At 46.8% G+C, this 18,706-nt stretch overlaps 1 protein-coding gene across 7 annotated transcripts in view; it reads left to right on the plus strand.

Annotated features, from left to right (window-relative positions):
- Positions 1-18,706, plus strand: part of INF2 (inverted formin 2) — a 41,701-nt gene that overhangs the window by 9,015 nt on the left and 13,980 nt on the right. For 5 of the 7 annotated variants that reach the window (XM_032691398.1, XM_032691400.1, XM_032691401.1 and 2 more), the window contains exons 2-10: positions 10,504-10,912; positions 12,239-12,354; positions 12,852-13,011; positions 13,816-13,849; positions 14,896-15,037; positions 15,141-15,282; positions 15,803-16,693; positions 17,883-18,028; positions 18,115-18,176. In XM_032691398.1, the coding sequence (XP_032547289.1) occupies positions 10,516-10,912; positions 12,239-12,354; positions 12,852-13,011; positions 13,816-13,849; positions 14,896-15,037; positions 15,141-15,282; positions 15,803-16,693; positions 17,883-18,028; positions 18,115-18,176 (2,090 nt within the window). In that variant the 5' untranslated portion in view covers positions 10,504-10,515. Of the gene's footprint in view, positions 1-10,503; positions 10,913-12,238; positions 12,355-12,851; positions 13,012-13,815; positions 13,854-14,895; positions 15,038-15,140; positions 15,283-15,802; positions 16,694-17,882; positions 18,029-18,114; positions 18,177-18,706 lie in introns of those variants that run through there. The other 2 variants (XM_032691402.1, XM_032691403.1) reach the window with 2 other exon arrangements.

An 18,706-nucleotide genomic window follows, 5' to 3' on the forward strand; every position in this document is an offset into this window, starting at 1 on the left:
CCAAAACCCTTCACACGTCTTATTTGAAAAGCCACTGGCGCGGGAATGGGTTTGTCACAGAAACGCAGAGCAGTGAGAAGACACTGACTGCTGTAATTAGGAATAATCTAATTCCTAAAGGCAAATGGGCTGTATTTATGTCTGTTTAATTGGATTCCTGCATTTTGTGGACCTGCTGTGTGGGCAGTGAAGCCATTGCACTGTGCTCCAGAGCCAGCAGAGCGATACTTGGTGTGTAGAGGATCTCAGCTCTGCCTTACCTAACATGGGACTAAACTCTTAGTTCTTGATATAATCTGTCTGATTTTGGTGTAGTTACTATTCAGAGGACCACCAAATCATCTGCTAGAAAACTGGGGTAAAATTGGGCTGATTTGCTGGGGGAAAACCATTAGCCCTCTCTCTGAGCAACTTGAAAGTAAAGTTGGTAGGATGGAAGCTCAGACATGAGGAAATGGATCAATAAAAGGATTTATGCCCTTGACACCCTACATCCTTGTGGTTTGGAGGCAAAGCTTCACTCCCCAGGTTAGCACTCAGCTCTCCTGGAAGATAAGCCTTTGGACTCCCACTGGCACCCCTCTCCAAGCACATCAGCTTGGGGCTACCGCTGCTTCCTCTAGAGGAAGAGTAGGCCAGATGTGCTGAGGAAGCCCTCTCTCCCCAGGCAGTGCCCAAAACATTCCATCAGAGACACAACTCCATGCCTGGATTCTTTCTAGTCACGCAGTGAAAAGCAAACACCTTTGCTGGGGCCAAGTTACAGACAGGCAGGTTGATGGACTTTGGCCAGAGCTGAGCTCAGCAGGGTGAAGGAACATCCATCTTTCCACGAGGTGCTCCCACTCAGGCTGGCATTAGAGCATGGTGAGGGTGTGGGCAGCTGTCTGCAGCAGGCAGAGCAGCAAACATCTGGAAGCAGCAAGAGTGATGCTTGGGTTCTTGGGAGCAAGAGCTGGGTTCCACACGACCTCATTTTTCTCAGGTGCTGCCCACTGCTGCTGCTGTTCATGTTCATGGGGCCCACAGATAACCACTGCAGCTCTAGACCTGGTTTTTCTGCTTTTCAGCCCAACTTCTCTGCTTCTGCTTTTTCTTTTTCATTTTTATGTGGGAAATGATGCAGCCTTTCTAAGAAGAGAAGCGTTTCTGGCATTTCTCACAGATCCAGGCTTCAGATGAAATCTGATGGGAGCTGACTGATAACCTTTTACATTTCTTCCATGGTTTTCAGGGACAGGAATGTTGCACCATCACAATCCTTTCTTTGCAGGACTTTTTTTTCCCTTAATTTTTTTTTTGTTCCCTAAAACCTGCTGGGAGCCTAGTCCTGCTCCTAGGAACCCGATTAGCAACTAATCTTTTGAGGACTTGAGGATTAAACTTCAGGAGTGAATGCTATGTATAGGGACATTCACTTGCTGTTGTAAAACCCATCGTGAATTAACATTAGTCTTGGATTGTATAGACACACCCCCAGAGTGTTTCCTGTGGCAGGATGGGGAATTATGTGGAGTCATTTCCTTCAACATTAAATTGTTGTGGTGAAACTGTTTTAATTAGAAAGCACGTGGTAGTTGGTCTCTTAAAGGCCAGCTGAATTTGGACTAAAGGGCAGACAGATCAGTGGATTTCTAATACTGGTGGAGTTGTGCTCATGCACACAAGGGTTGAGTTTCCCACCTAAGGCAGGAAGACTCTTGCTGTGGGCTCCAACTTTTGATCTAGGAGGTTCATTTCAGGGTAGAACCTCACAGAGTAAGAAATAAGCAGCATTTGAAGCCTGCTACCCTGAGCTGGGCAGGAGGCCTATGCTAAAATGGGCCATGTTGAAATATTCACAATTTAATAATGACTGGGTTTCAGTTAACACCTCCCGAGAGGCTGAATGGATGCACTTGGCAGCTGTGGCTCACAAACTAGTTTCCACGTGAAATGTCAACCAGAAAGGCACAGAGATATTTTCTGTTAAAAAGAGCTTTTAATATCTTCAGAGCCTGCTCAGCCTGTAAAAGCTGGGCTTGACTGAAGCTCAGCAGGACTTTAGAGGTGCCCAGTGAGGGCAGGATTCTCGTCATTGAGCCCCTGCCCAGAGGACACTGCTTGAGCCCTCGATCTTTGCTTTGCTGATCCTCTCCCAGCTCCGACGATGGGCAGCTTTGGGTTAGACATCCTCAGTATTTTAAACTGTCCTGGCTCTTCCAGTATTGCAGAGAGCCCTGAGATCTTACTGTGTTTAAAGCTCTGGTGTCACAAAGCCAGAAAACCCAGTGCAGCTCATGAAAGATGCAAGGGGCTGTCCCCACCCACCCCCACGCTCTCCATCCCGCTACCCCGGCCATCCTGCATCCTCTTTTTTTCTTTTCTATTTTTTTTTCCCTTTTCTTTGCCAGATCATTTCCCTGCTTTGGTCATTTCCCTTCTCTGAGTCACCCCATGGCAAGACTGCTTTCTGATGCTGGCAGATGGACTTGGAGTGGGTGCAAGGCTCCCAGCTTCCCAGCCCATGGGGAAGTGTCACCCTCCCAGTGCAGTGTGAATGAGAGGGGTGACAAATGACATGCAAATGCCTTCCCTGGAGGCTACAGAAAAGTCACTTCCTTGCACCTTTCCGAAGGCTGGTATTTGCATACTATTAGACACTGACATCCTGTTGAACTTTCTTAGAGCGTGCGATTTGTAGACGTGCTCGTTTGGGGATTTAGACTTTATTGACTGAAGGTTGCTTGGCAGAGAAGGAGAAAAGGAGCTGGCTGGGGAAGGGAAGGCTTGCACAACTGGTACAGAAGGATCCTTCGGAGTGAGAGAGACAAGGGAATTATTTGGCTTCAGCTCTGAGGTATGAATTCTTCTCTCTGACAGTTTTCTCTGTCCTCTTGGCATCCTGTGGAGGTGTTTAAAAACATCAACAACAAAAAAAGCAATAAAAGGGTTTTGCCACTCATAATATCTGCTTGTGTGACAGCTTCCCACAGAGCGGAAGCCGGGAGTCTTAGAAAGTTACCACTGCACTGTCCATGTTGCTGGGTAACAGCTCCTGCTTCTCGCATGACCCCCAAATTGGAATAATAAATTGCATCCGGAAATGCTGAATGATGCTGGGATTGCTGGCAGGTGGAGGTGCTGCCTGAGCATGGGGGCACTGGAGCAGGGGGTCCTCCAGACCCGCCTTACTCCCAGTCAGTGTTTTCCTGGGATCTGGACCTAAGTCCTGTTTCTTTCCAGCTGGGGTCCGAGGCTCCCATGGGTCTGATGATGATAGCAGGGGGAAAGCCCCAGTGAGGCCAAGATGAAGCGTTGGTGGTCCAATTTGCTGCAGCACAGCTGGTTGCTGACACCCTCTGTCTTCATGGGGCAAGTGCTGGCTACCACCTCACATCACTCCAGCACGAAATCCACCATGCCTCCCAAGGCCTGCAGGAGAGTGTGAGGATGCCCAGGGCTCATACCCACCGTGGAAAGCTTCTTATATTGGTTTGTCTGACTGGGCGCTCATATAGACAGGGAAGACTGGTGCCTTGCTTCTGGCCAGGTCTCCCCAGTGGCAGTGGCCATTATCAAAGCAAAGGTCTGAGATCTGCACCAATCTGGTTTAAACCTGGCTCACCAGGTCAAGGGATATGGTTATTGAGTGTCTTCACACAATGTCATCATAGTAACAACGAGTGGTTTTAAACCCATTTAAAGCAAAGCTCGTGGAACCTTTCAGTATATAAATCAGGGTTTAGGTGCCACTGAAGATCCTGATGTAAACATCCTTGAGCATCTCACTTAAGCCTGATTTGTGTGTGGTACCTGTAGCAGCCTGATGATTTATGTATTTGTTTATTTACTGTGAGGAAGAAGGCACTGGTGACTTTTATTTCACAGTGTGGTTAAACCTGGTGTAACCCCACCACTACCAAGACATACTGAATGGACACATTTACCCCCTGTGCGAGACATCACACGATATTGTAGCTTATATTTGCTCAGGAGAGAAAAGTTGTGCTGGCACACAGCATCCTGATAGTGGTGGATGGGACTGAATCAGGACAACGTGTTTTTCCTTTATTTGTGAAAGAATAAGCTATACTGGCAAAATACATACAAATTTATATCAGTATGGCCACTTTTTGTCTATGCACTGAAGTCCTTCTCTGCAAGTTTGCTGCCAGAAGAAGCCAGTGCCAGCCCCATGCCAGGCCCAGTCAGCACGTGGATGGTACAGCTCCTGCCCAGCTGCAGCAGGCTGTGTGTCTGTGCTCTCTCATTTCCTAAAGACAGAACACTCCTCGTAATGCTGTGGCACTGCTGTGGGCACAGACAACCCTGCACTGTGTTGTGAGAACTGCTGTGTGCCTCACATGAGGGGTGTGCCACAGCAAAGCATAGTGTGCCAGAGACTCCATGAGCTTCTTCAGAACAAGATTGGGCACTCATTCCAAGACCTTTTCCTTTTTTGAGCATAAATCACACATTCTGGCTTCTGATACGGGTGAGGATAAAGAACATGTAAAACTAAAGGCTACTCTGGCTACTGGCCATGGCAGCAGAAGTGTGGAGCAGCACTAGGTTTGTGTGCTGAGTCGAGGACTGTTGGGCAAACCAATGCCTTTGGCTTGCCCACCTGCATTTCCCACTGTACCCTTACCCTCAGCTCCCCTGGGAGACTGAGAACACTGCAGCTTCCTACAGAGGCTAATGGGCCCACACCAGGGGCTCAGGTTGGTTTCTAAAATAGAGATTTGTGGTTCCCCCCAACTAGTCTTGGTGTGTGGGAGGATGGTTTTGTTAGTCTGTATGTACGCGAGCTGTTCCGACTCTGCACAGGAAAACACAGCAGTACAAATGAAAGCAAAAGGAGAGGTGGAGAAAACCCGTCACACTTCTAAAAGTGATTTAGCCAGGATGTTTTTTCTTTTTAGTGACTGAGTAGTCTGACATGTTGCAAAATACAAAGGCTCGGCATATTCCCCACAGCAGAGTGAAAGCTGGAACTACCCAGAAGCAAAACCTGTCATTAGCAGTCAGCCAGGCAGAACGGGCTCCTGAGTGCCAGGAACAGGCACAGAAGGAAGGAGGGGCTGAACAGCTTTTCTCAGGGGCCAGCAATGTGCCCCAGCAGCCTTGCAGAGGGAAACAGGGCTGTGAGGGCACAACATGGGATAGGGATGCTCCCAGACTTCAAAGGGCTGCAAGGAACTACTGTTCCTCCTCACGCACCCCCGTTCTTTAACACAGGCAGCGAGTTTGCTCCAAAAAAATCAGAATGGTTTTGACCTGCAGTTTTTCTCCCTGTTGTTTTCACTCAGTTATACGTAGCTGCTCTGAGAAATCTCTTTTTACATGTCCTCCCCAGTCCTTGCTGTGATCCATGTCGTCCTGGAGGCATGCAATAATTTAGTCTGAAAGCTGTGCTGTGCAGCTCTGTTCTCCGCAGCTTCACAGGATGGAGAAAGTATTGACGTGCCCTGATTCATCTCCCACAGATGTCATCTCCCTAGGAGCTGACTTGAAGGACAGAGGGGCACAGAAAACTCAATCTGGGTAGCACCTGATTCAGAAAGAAAGGAGGAGGAAATTTTATGAACTGGGTTGGATGGATGCAGGGAACATTATAGCTTTGCAAACCCAGTGATCCAAGAAGTTAGCACCATGAACCACAGTGTTGCTGTGGCCAGGTGCAGGAGGGCAAGCCTTTAGATGCCTTTATGTTTCCAAAAGGAATCTTCCAAAATTAAGAATATTTTTTCATTGATACTTCTTCAGTTGTCATTACCCATCAGGCCTGACCAACCTCTGAGGTAGAGAAGAAGATGAGGAGAATGTTGTATTTAAGACATGTAGATGTGGCACTTCGGGACACAGTTTAGTGGTGGGCTTGGCAATACTGGGTTAATGGTTGGACTCAATGACCTTAAAGGTCTTTTCCAACCTAAACTATTCCATGATTCTTTGTTGTGGTTATGGGTGTCTCCATAGCAGTAAGCACAGACACACTGTCAGAATGTGCCCAAGGAGCAGCACACCCAGCACCAATGCTGAGCACACAGCTGGGGAGGGTAGAGCATGGATGCTGCAGGAATGATTGGACACAGAGTCTGAGGACATTGCTCCCACCATCACATCCTTTTCTATGGCCTGGGCAGCAAAAAGCAAAGCTCCCCATGCCCATCTACTGGCAAGAGGTGAGGTGTATTCAGCCACTGAAGTAGAGCATCTTGCCTGGTTGTGTCAGGGGACTGTCCTTCCCTCAGCCAACATAGTCTAAATGGCCTCTCTGAGCCAGCCAGATAGATGTGTTCCATTTTAATCCTTGTCTGTCTCACTCTGCTGAGATCATTTACCTGCTGATAAGCTCCTTTGGTCAGACATAAAAGGTGAAACTACCAGCCCTTTAAGGATATATCTGAACATCTTTGCAGCACTTTGCTTCATGAAAAATATGGAAAGATGTTTCATTCATAATATATCACTCATATCTATGTTTGTAAACAGATTTGTCACACCATCTGCAGAATTGTACTGCTGTCTCCTCTCCTCCATATTAATTTCCTTTCCATTTATATAATACAGCTCCTATTTATTTTATTCCCTTTTTACAATCAGATACATTAGGCATCTCTTTTTCTTCCCTACAAAAAGTGTGCACTCTCTGTGGGGAAGAATATTTAGTCAATCCGATTTTTTCAGTCTAGTGCATAAAAACACAAGCCAGGACTGTTTGGAGAGGTACCTGCCTGGTTCTGTTTCTCATCTCTTCACATCTGTGTGGAGCAGGTGGGAGGGAAGGATAATTCAGAACAAATCCGCTGGTAAACAGGATGCTCTGTCCATATTTCCTGTCTCCTGTTGCACTGGTGGAGCTTAATTTTCAGGAATCAGCTAAGCCTCAGGTCAGTAATGCTATTATAATTTCTCTGACTTGCTGTAGCTGATACAATATAATACAATACAAATACAGTATGCTGAAGTATTTATACACCTGGGAGCAAAAAGCCAGCCTGCTTTGTTATCTGATTTGATAAGAAATGTTTAGACATGTTCAAATTTTAAAAGTGATTTGCTGAGTATAAAAAAGAAGTCACACGAGAGAGAGGAAGCTTGCAGTTGGCAGCCACTTCTACAGCCCCTCGGGCTGACCAGCACCCAGGTCAGATGGTCCTCAGCACTGCCCTCACCAAAGGTCCAGGCTTGACTCCAGGCACTGGGAAGAGGTGGCTGGGCTCAATACACATCATGGAGCAGGATTTGACAGGTCTGTAGGAGCACCTCTCCGGCCCCATGACTGTAAATTCACTGTGGTGAGAGGTTTCAGACACTGCCTCATCACCAGGGCTGTGACCCTGGGGCAGGGCACTCTCACTTCTCTCCCTCCAGGGAGGGAGGATCTTTCTTCTTCTTTGCATCGAGCCTAACCCAAATACCTGAGCTTGGGTACAAGGGAGGGACTGGGGTTGACTAATCCCAATAAGAATTTTAGCAAGAGTGAGTAAGGGCTCTGGGCTGCAGACAGTGACGACAAATCTTAGAAACTCAAGCCTGTGCTTTCGCAGGAGAGTTTGTTGTTTGAGGTTTGGTTCATTGGGGTTTTTTTCTTTTATGGTCTTTTTATCACTTTTCAGCTGTACAGTGTGTTCTCAGATGGTATATCCACAACTTCATGTTTTTCAATTGTGGCCATCATTTTTTCAGCCAGCAGAGTAGGGAACAACTGGGCGGTTTGCCAGCTCCTTTCCCATTGAAGCAAAAGGAAACTCTGCAAGAGGGTTTCTCCAAAGCTTTCTACAGGGATTCTGTCTCCATATCCTGCTAACTCCTCCAGTCTTCTGACCTCTCAATGCAGACTTTGATGCTGTGAGCTGAGTGCCCCTGCCAGAGAGTCCCACTATCACCTTCTCTCAGGGAAATTGTTCAAATATCCTGTCCCATCACGCTTTGCATCTTTCCAAGAGGCATGTTTAGGCCTATAATATCATGCCTAACACAAATCAGCGAGCAAACCCTTTGGCTGTATGTGTGCCAAGGTGTGACTGCCAAAATGGGTTTCTGAGTAAAGCAGAAACCATGTGGCTCGGCTGTGGGGAAGCAGCCAGGACCTTTCCCAACAGTGCAGTCCCCAGGAAAAATCACAAGGTAGGCTTTAAAATGAGATTACTTCCAACCAGTGTAAACGGTCCATCCTTTGTCTTGGCTGTCTGGCAAATAAAACCTTCCAGAGATTACTCAGTTTAGATTTTTCCAGCCTTTTTTCTACTCACTGCAGGGCTAGAAACCCTTGTGCTGGAGCTGGGAAGGGAAAACGAGATCTCCCATAATCCCTTCCGTCCCCTAAGTGCTGAGTTTTGGGCACCAACTGGCCCCCAGGTTATTTTGAGCCCTGTGCAGGCTTAGCAGCCCAGAGGAACAGAGGTCCTGGGGGCATGGCAGGGAGGAGAGGTCACGTCCATAGATGGCTTTGGGTCCAGCAGGTTTATCCCCTTCTTTTTCGGCAAACTGTCGTCTCTGGGAGCAATTCAGCTTTGAAATGATTGCATGCAGTTTTGAAAAGGACTTGCATTGTATAACTTAATCGCTGTGGGTCTGGAAAATAATAATCCTGCCTAAAACCATAAAATCTGGCATCAAGAGTTACACTTGGCTTTACAGTTTCTCTGTGCTGAATCAGCTCCTGACCCTCCTTGCTGCTATAACAACCTGGCTGAACAGGCCGTGCCCTCCAAGGAGATGAGCCATTGCTGCCTGTAGTGGGTTGACCCTGGCCAGATATCAGGTACCCACTAAAGCCACTCTCTCTCACTCTTCCTCTGCAACTGGACAGAGGAGACAGAAAAAAAACAGCTAAGAATTGATGAGTAGAGGTAAGAGCTGGGAGGGGTCAGTGACTGATTACCTTCACGGGCAAAACAAGACTCAAAGTGGGGATAGTACTTGTATTTATTACTAACAGGATAAGAGCCAAAGAGTGAGAAATAAAACGGTCTTAAAAACACCTTCCCCCTACCCCTCCTTCCCTCTGTGTTCTCCCTCCTCCCCTCTGTGTTCTCCCTCCTCCCCCCCAGCGGTGCAGGGGGACAGGGAATGGGGGTTGTGGTCAGTTGTTGTTTCTGCTGCTGCTCAGAGAGAGGAGTCCTTCCCCTGCTCCTGTGGGGTCCCTCCCATGGGAGACAGTCCTTGATGGACCTCTCCAGCATAAGTCCATCCCTCGGGCAGCAGTTCTTCCCAAACTGTTGTCCCATGGGTCACTCCTCCATGAGGTGCAGTCCTTCACAGGTGAGCTGTACTGATGTGGGTCCCCCACGGGGGCCACAAGTCCTACCTGGGAAAAACCTGCTCGAGCACAGGCTTCCCTCTCCGTGGGCTGCAGGTCTCCAGCAGGACCCTGATCCATCCTGGGCCTCCCATGGGGTCACAGTCTCCTTCATGCATCCACCTGTTCCAGCAGGGGCTCCTCCATGGGCTGCAGGGGCACAGCTGCTCCACCATGGTCTGCACCACGGGCTGCAGGGCCACAGCTCCAGTGCCTGGAGCACCTCCCGCCCCTCCTTCTGCACTGACCTTGGAGTCTGCTTTGTTGTTCTCACTCTGCTCTTCCTTGGCTGGAATTCTTTCTGTGCAACAATCTTCTTTTCCTAAATATGTTATCACAGAGGCATTACTATCAGTGCTAATTGGCTCGGCCTTGGCCAGTGGCAGGAAGTCCGTCCTGGAGCTGTCTGGCATTGGCTCCACGGGACAGGGGAAGCTTCTAGCAGCTTCTAACAGCAGCCACTCCTGTAGCCCTCACCCCCCCCACCCACTACCAAAACCCAGCCACAGAAACCCAATATACTGCCCATCTCCAAAAAGGTGCTCTGCTGTTTTCTTAGCCTCCCTCTGCTGTCCCCACACTCACAACGTGTCGGGCTCTCACATTATCATGCACAAACACCACGTTTGCAAACATATTTGCTATTACAGCAGACAGGAAGTGATTTAAGTGAGTGCTATAAAATTAACCTCAACATCAGTCAAAAGAAGCAAAAGCAAAAGAGAACAGGGTAATTAGATGCTCTTATGAGCAGGATATGCTCAGAATTACTTCTCCATCCCATTATAAATGCTTAGAAACTGCACAGCCTCTCCAGCACAGTCAGATTTTTAAAGTGGTTTAATGGGCATTAGGAGTTTAGAACTGATAATGCCACTTCCAACCTTATCCTTTCACTGCATGAAAATAGGTGGTGGCTATTGACTGGCCTAAATTGGCTAGTTTTAAAGCTGTATTTGCTGGCTTGGATGTGCTAAAAGTCTCTCCGTGGAGTTTTCAGAGCCTGAATGTAATGTGTGTGTTTAAGGTGGGGATATATTGAGTTTCTTCAATAGAGGGCTGGTTCCAGTGTGTTCTCTACATGCTGAAGAGCTGGGAACTGCTGTAGTTGGGCTTCACATCCTGATAACTGGGGAAAAAACAGGGCTACTGGATGGTTTGTGCTCAGTCCAGACAAACATCTCACTTTGTCTCTTCTTTTTTTCTTTCAGAACAAACTGTTCATGATGTCAATCAAAAAGGAAGGTGCCCACAAGAAGTGGGCTGCCCTGAAGGAGAAACTCGGACCCCAGGAGACTGACCAGTCAGAGGCCAACCTGGAAAATGCAGAGCCGGAGCTGTGCATCCGTCTCCTGCAAATGCCATCGGTGGTGAACTACTCTGGGCTGAAGAAGCGTCTGGAGAACAGCGACGATGCCTGGATGGTCCAGTTCCTGGAGCTGTGTGGGCTGGACCTCCTTCTGGAGGCCCTGGACAGGCTGTCTGGGCGAGGAGTGGCCAGGATATCCGATGCCTTGCTTCAGCTCACCTGCATTAGCTGCGTGCGAGCCGTCATGAACTCCCACAAAGGCATCGAATACATTGTGAGCAACGAGGGCTACGTCAGAAAACTCTTCCAAGGTGAGAAGACATCTTCCTGCTTCGTTCATCACGTGGCATGGTGAGGGGACTTCCTGTTGCTTATCCTTCTGCCCTGTACCAGGCTTGTTGGAAATTGTTGGCCGCAATGAATTAATGAGATTGTTTTCTTCTTTAAAATAATACTACTGTGAAATCACATTGCCTTTGCCACCTAGTGCTGTTTCCACACAAATATTGTCATAGTTCACTGAGAAGCTGGGGATAAACCCAGCCTTAGCTGTGTGCAGGCATGACCCTTCAGTTGTCAGCAGACATTTGCTATTCAGGCTTCATGAGCCCCAAGGGCAGAGGGAGAGGAATTGAAAGGGCTTGGGGTCTTGTAAAGAGGAGGGAAAGTGGCATGGTTTAGATTCAAGAGAGCCTGTTCTCTGTGCTGCTCCATCTCTTCCTCCTAGAAGACGATAGGTAGCACCACTTACATTCTCTTGCCATTCACTTGACTCGTCGTTAGGTATGAAACGCATCAGGGCATCTCCTAGAACTTTTTGTACAGCACTTGATGGTGCTGGTGCCGGAAGGATGACTTCTCTGCTGCTCCACGGAGATCACAGCTGCGCCCAGAAACCCTTATTGATATCTTTCTAAAATGCATTTAGTCTGAAAGCTGTCTTGCTCCCCTCTTCAGTTTTGAAGTCCTCTTCCTTCCTCTTCACCCTGTGTTTTCTTAACCTGTGTGAAATATGGAGCTGGCCTTTTTATGCTGTGAAAAACAGCAGAGTATCCTGGGCTTTTCAGTGTTCGAGCTTCTTTGTGTACTAATAAAGGAAAAATAAGATGGTCTAATCCACTCCCTCCCAGCTCCTAGGGCTCACAGAGAAAGAGTAGTGGAAAAAGGGAATACATGGGGACTGGTTAGAACAATTGGTCTAATTGATATGCATATTGGTCTCTTCTGCACTAAAAATAAGAGTGATTAATCAAGGAAAATGGTTCATCTGCTGTTCTAGAAAACACCCATATGTGAAAATGGGAACTAAATTGTGTGATTGTGAGTGTTGGGATCTTGGCTGCTGTTTCAGCATGCCACTGGGACATGGAAGACATGAACAACTACAGGCTGCACCAAAATGCCAATAGGGCACCCGTAGCATTTACTATTCTCACTAGAAGTTACTATCACATAATGTTGTTGGGATGGGATATCTAGACACTGAGATATTTTTCTTCCCATCTTCCATGTAGTGGGTCCCCTCCTTCTGTCTATTTTTCTATCACTGGTCATAACCCATATAGCAGAAGACACTGAGATTCAGAACATTATTGTAATTTTAAATTCTGCTTTGTTTTGTTCTGTTTTTCTTCCAGCACTTGACACAACTAATGTCATGGTCAAAAAGCAAATATTTGAGCTCCTGGCTGCACTGTGCATTTACTCATCAGATGGCCATGCTTTAGCTCTGGATGCCTTGGACCATTACAAGGCAAGTGTTGGGTTGGAGTAGGAGGTATGGATCAGCTCTGATCCATGCAGAAAAGGGTGGGAATGAAGTTTATTTTGCATCATTTTAGTAAAAGAAGCAGGGATTTATAAGGTGAAAACTGTAGGAAATTTGTCTTGGTCAGCATAAGTCTATGGTACTGGTCTGTGACTTGTCTGGACAGATGACTGCCAACCACAATGTGCTTTCTGGCAGCAAAAGCACCACCAGATCAGCAAAATAAATGGTGCCACATCCACAGGCTTCACTGCCCAAGAGCACAGGTGTGTGCATCAGTTATCAGAAAGCATGAAGGGATCCAAGAGATGTTTCACTGACTTTCTCTGCCAACTGGAGCCTGCTCCATAATGGAGGAGTGCTGCTTTTATCTGTATCTTCCTGTCCTGTCCAGTTCACAGTGGGATAAACTGATGTTTTAAGGTGCTGATTCCATCTGAGAGAGACTATTCTTGTCATAATATCACTTGTGTTATTAACAGAGTGTGAAGAACCAGCAGTATCGATTCAGCATCATAATGAACGAGCTCTCCAACACAGACAACGTGCCATACATGGTGACACTGCTGAGTGCTATCAATGCCATCATACTGGGAAAAGAAGAGCTAAGAACAAGGACACAAATCAGAAATGAATTCATAGGTAAGGATGTTTGTTGCACCTAACTTTCTCTGGAGAAAGTCAGTTATCAAGCTGTTTTTATTTCAGATATATCCACAAGGTGCCTGAACAGGTCTGAGGAGCAAAACTGCAAATACTAATTTTCCTCTTTCTTTTGACCTCTATTCTCAATAACCTCTCTGTCACTAGATTTTTTTAACTTTTCTGCTTTCCCATAGCTTTGATTTTTTTCTGGAATTCCAGCAACACTGTATCACTTGAGCTTCTTCAGAACATTTCTATAACCAACCATCTTATGTGGCCACATTTCCATATGTTGCAACTCCTTGTAACAGTTGATGAGGTTTCTTCACTCCATGTCTACTCAGTTGAGCCACAGAAGCTGTCCCATGACTCAGAAATTCTTTCCAACTGTTTGAATCCTGGCATCCTATTACCATTGTTGAGATACACCTCACGTAATGGGAGCATCTGAGCTGGTGAGCCTGGGCTCTGTTTCTTTCTGTGGAGAGCAAGGGACATTGGACCATGACTGATTTTAGATATCTAATTTGGACTGAGGTCACTCATGTCCCAGAAGTGCCTGTGTCCCTCAGTAACTCCATGGGGATTGTGGTTCACACAGTTGCTGCAGATGTGTATTGAGGTGTCTCATCATTAAGCAGATAACCCTACCCACTTTGACAGATCCATATGAAGATATTTTCACTTTTTTCTCTCTGCAAAATGTATTTATAAGCATAACATTATATAAAGATCATAATAAATCAGTACCAAATGGGTCATAATGCAAATATATCTTTTTTGTTGTTGTTGTTCTTCCAGGGCTTCAGCTGTTGGATGTTTTAGACAAGCTAAGGTAAGGATCACTGGTTACATTTATTATATAAGTGAGATTCACAGTCAGGTATCTGTGAAAACTTAATACTTATAAACCTTCAGTTGTGTGAAGTGCAGTGCACCTGGGTGGAGTAGACCACTCTTGTGTGCATCCCTTACAGGGGGACCAAAGGCATTCAGCCAGTGTTAAGATGCTCTTGCCAGCCACAGTGTCACAGGGACAGCTGTTGGCACAGATGGCACGGGCAGAGGCTCTGGGCACAGATGGAGTAGCAATGTCCTCACTGAGGCTGTGTTTCAGACTGAGGCAGTTTTCAGACTGGAGCAATGCTGTGGGCTCACTGAGCAGCTCACTGTATTCAAAACCACTTCACTGCTGCTGTTGGTCCCAGAAGTATCCAGCTAAAACAATTCACTAGTGCATATCTGGGCATAATTTAAAAATTATGTTCTGTCAGAAACATCCATGGTAAATTCTAGAATGCATTTTATGTGAGTTGCAGTTATCCATGTAACTCGAATTGCTCCATCCAACACCATAAAAATCAGGGAGGAGAAGACCTTTCAATAGTGCAGCAAGGGTAGAGTTCTTACACAGAGTGGTTTCGAGAGTGTTGAAAAAGTTAGTTTTAGAGTATCTGGGATTTTTTTAATCCAATTTTGAGTAACAGAGAAGGAAGTTTTTCAAACGGAAACATCACTGGAATATTTTCAATTTGTCTTGACTTTAAAGAAAAAGAAAGAAGGTGGCCCAGTTTCAAAAAGGTGGGAATGCCACTCTTGTTACAGCTCCAAGGAAAATTCCATAGCAAGCATACACTGGGCCAGGTTATGCCATGAAAAGTCCCATTGATTTGTATATGTGACTGTAGGAAGGGGTATATTCAGTTCAAGAAAGCATGCACTGATGGCATCTGATCCTTTACATATAAGGCACAGTTGGGTACTTTGAATGCTGACTGGCTGAATCTGAGAGGCAAAGAGATAAAAACCATTTAAACAAAAACAATCATCTGAAAATTAGCAAAGGGCTCTCCAGTGAAAATGAGTGCTGTAATATTGCAGAGACATCGAAGAGGAGGATCTGCTTATCCAGTGTGATACATTTGAGGAATTCAAGGTAGAGGATGATGAGGAATTATTAAAGATGTGTGATGGCATAAACATGAATGATCATCATGAGGTCTTTTCATCTCTCTTCAATAAAGTAAGTAGGCCCTCCCATGGGGTGCGAAGTCACGCAATGGCAAAGTTAACCTACTTTGCTTGGAACCAGCCTTGCTGTGATGGAAAGCTGCCCTGTCTTCCAGGTGAGCCGCTCTCCGGTCTCCATCCAGCTGCTGTCCATCCTTCAGAGCCTGCTGCACTTGGAACCATCTCATCAGTCCAGCCTCCTGCTGTGGGAGTCCTTGGATGCTGTAGTGAACAGAGCCCTTTTGCTTGCAAATGACAGTAAGAATGACATATCCATCCAGCTTTGCACATTCCTCTTGTTTTACCTTGTCTCACCCACAGCCCACAGAAGTCATTCCCAAATAATCTGGAAATAATCTGTGGGACTTGGTATGAGCTGAACAGAAGCTGGGACAAAGCTACACCTCTTGTATAGAGTCAAGTCTTGATATGAAGCTCCATCCATGTGGGATGGCCACGTTTAGGAGTGGGCTTGGGATTCACAGTCTTGCTTTCATGGTTAATCCCTGAGTTTTGGGTCATGGGAGTCATTGGGAATCTGTCCTCATTGGCATGCTGCCACTGGCACTGGCTTGTCTTGCTGGCAGGCTTTTTCAAAACAGTGTTTGTGGGCTGGGAGCATGGGAAGGAAATTGCCTGGAAGCCAGAAGTGTAATTGTGTAAAGTGACACCACGGAGTGGGCTCCGTGGCTCCAGATCTGCTGCTTGGTGAGGGTTGAATAGCACAAACCAGCCTTGGAGCCCCGTTCCCTTCTCTGACCCTGACTCCTTTCTCTAGTTCAAGAGAACACAGTTGAAGAAGTCATGGAGAGGCTGCTGTCTACCAAAAAACATCCAAACAAGCAAAAGCGAGCTGAGAACCGGCTGTCTGGGAGTGCAGCTGGAGGCACCGAGGGTGAGCCAGAACCATGTGCTCGTGCAGCTCGGAGTCCAGTGGGATCATCAAACCCCTCCAAGGCACCAACAACATCCTCAGGGCCACTTGCCAACGAAAAGAAGATCTCATCCTGCCAGTTCACAGGCTGCTCTGCTTCGCCAGAGATGTCTAACCCTCCACACAACACTGGTTCCACCCCGGCACCTCCACCCCCACCACCTCCACCTGCACCCTCTGGCACAGCAGCCATGAACCCCACATCCCTGATGACGAATACACCTCCAGCCCCTCCACTCCCCGGCGTCCCTCCACCCCCACCCCCACTGCCTGGCATGGAGGGTATTCCCCCTCCTCCTCCACCATTGCCTGGCATGGGTGGCATCCCTCCCCCGCCCCCTCCATTGCCTGGCACAGTGGGCATCCCTCCACCCCCACCCCCATTGCCTGGCATGGGTGGTATCCCACCTCCTCCACCTCCATTGCCTGGCATGGTGGGCATCCCTCCACCCCCACCCCCATTGCCTGGCATGGGTGGTATCCCACCTCCTCCACCACCATTGCCTGGCATGGGTGGTATCCCTCCTCCTCCCCCTCCATTGCCCGGCATGGGTGGCATTCCACCCCCTCCACCCCTCCTGCCTGGCATGGCAGGAGATCACATAGAAGCTGTGGTGGCCTCCCAGTTCAGCTGCCCTCTTGGCATGGGCCGGCCTCCGCGCAAGGCAGTGAAGACGCCAACGCTGAGAATGAAGAAGCTGAACTGGCAGAAGCTGCCCTCCAACGTGGTGAGAGGTGGGTGGCATAAAGTCACAGCTGCTGTAGGGGTGACCCAGGGCAGGAAACACTATCTTTGAGTTTGTCAAATGTGGTTGACTCCATTTAGATACAGAACTTTCCTGATTTCCTTTACTTTTGACCTGCAGAGCTTAAATAAATAAAAGTAGCGTGAAACTACTGGTATAATACATTAACCATGCCAACTAAATCAGTACTTTGGGATAGCTTGTTTATAACTAAAATAGTTGGAAATTAAAAGAAAAGAAAGGGAGATGGGAATATTTTCCTAATCCACCATGACATGCCTTAGGCCTGAGTCCTCAACAGGCTCTGATCTGATTTCCCCAAACTGTCATTCCCCACTTCATCTATACTTGTATCTTGGAATATTAAAGTCATGAGTAAGAGTGCATTTGAGGATCACATGACATATCTCTTGATTTTTGGGTTACATTTCCCTCTCCTAGTGGATCCAAAGAGGAACATGAAATGTGAGAAGAAGCCAGGACAAGCAATGTCAGCTTTGTCCTAGACAAGCAAGTCATCCAGTGCATAGAAACAGGCAAAGGTGAAATCTAAATAAGCCATGTTTTCAATCACAAGAGCAGTAAATTATTGGGATTATTTCAGTAGAGACTTCCAGAGGCATATTAGGGTGCTGATTGTTTTTTAAATAGATTTTAAGAAAGTACAGTGGAAATTCATTCAAGCAGTCCCATAGCCAGCATTATACAAGAAAGCTCAATTATAAAATGATAAATGGAGAAGGTCAGAGTCAGAAAATGTCCAGGTTGTGCCCAGTCCCTCAGTTAGCATGCAAGGAAGCAAAAATAACATCAGCTAGGGGACTAAAAAAGAAATGTCCAAGCTCTCTCTTATGCTGACCCAGTTTGCTCACCCTGAAGGAAAATGCAGTTGTACAGAGAGGGGTGGGGCTGTACAGCCTCTGTGCACCCAGTGCTGCCTCCCCTTACCAGCACATCTTGGGGTAAGGCACCAAGTTGAATTGCCCTTCAGGCCCTTTGGATCCCACGTGTGGAAATTGCCCCTCCTCAATAATTACCATTTATCCAGCAGTAAATACACCCCTTCTTATTTCATTCATCTTCTGAGGAGTGTCCCTTCTAGCAACTCACTTTGCCCTGAGAGCCAGGAGTTTTCAGCTGTCCTTGTAGCCAGTCTGAACACTTTGTCTCTTTTTCAGAGGGTCACTCGATGTGGGCTTCGGTGAGCAGCAGCAGCGAGGAAACTATAGAGCCCAACTACACCAGCATAGAGCAGCTGTTTTGCTTTCCACAACCAACCCCCAAGGAGAAGACAGTCACCCCAGTGAAGGCAGAGCCAAAGGAGGTGAGGAGGTCCCACTCGTTCTTTTGAGTAAAGATCACTGCAGACAGCTCATCTAACGCGAGATATCTTCTTTTTCTTTAATGAAGATCACATTTTTGGACTCCAAGAAAAGTCTCAATTTGAACATATTTTTGAAGCAATTTAAATGGTAAGATATGGCCAGTTTTCGTGACAGTTGACAAAACTTTGAGCAGGTTTTGCTGTATCTGGAAGGTCCTCACGAAATCTGTTCTAGCCAATGTACTTTGGTGGTCCATGTTACTGAATCATCTGAACATTCCCCTGCTGGTCCTACACTATCTTTAAAATACTGAGTTTAGAGGTTTAGTTATGTTTTTACATACAACATCCCCATATGTTGGCAAAGGCATTACATCTCCATGTTACAGATAAAGTTGTGGCACAGATTCTTAGGGTGACTTAGGCTGTGAGATGCATCTGGAAGTCAAATCCCTCCTCAAAACAGGTCCAATGGAAAAGTTAAGAATTAAATTTTCTCTTAAGATAAAAACGTGCCCAGAGACAGGATCTGAGTTGCAGGATTCATCTCTGGCCTGGAGTCATTTGACCAGGGCCAGAAACAAAATTTGGGTCATAGCAGGGATCCAGATCCTGATTCTAATTTAATTGTAGGGAGGTATCTTTCCTTTTGGATTATTGCGACTCTCACTAGGGGAA

Source organism: Chiroxiphia lanceolata, chromosome 6 (assembly GCF_009829145.1).
Source record: "Chiroxiphia lanceolata isolate bChiLan1 chromosome 6, bChiLan1.pri, whole genome shotgun sequence".
NCBI classification, from domain to species: Eukaryota; Metazoa; Chordata; class Aves; order Passeriformes; family Pipridae; genus Chiroxiphia; species Chiroxiphia lanceolata.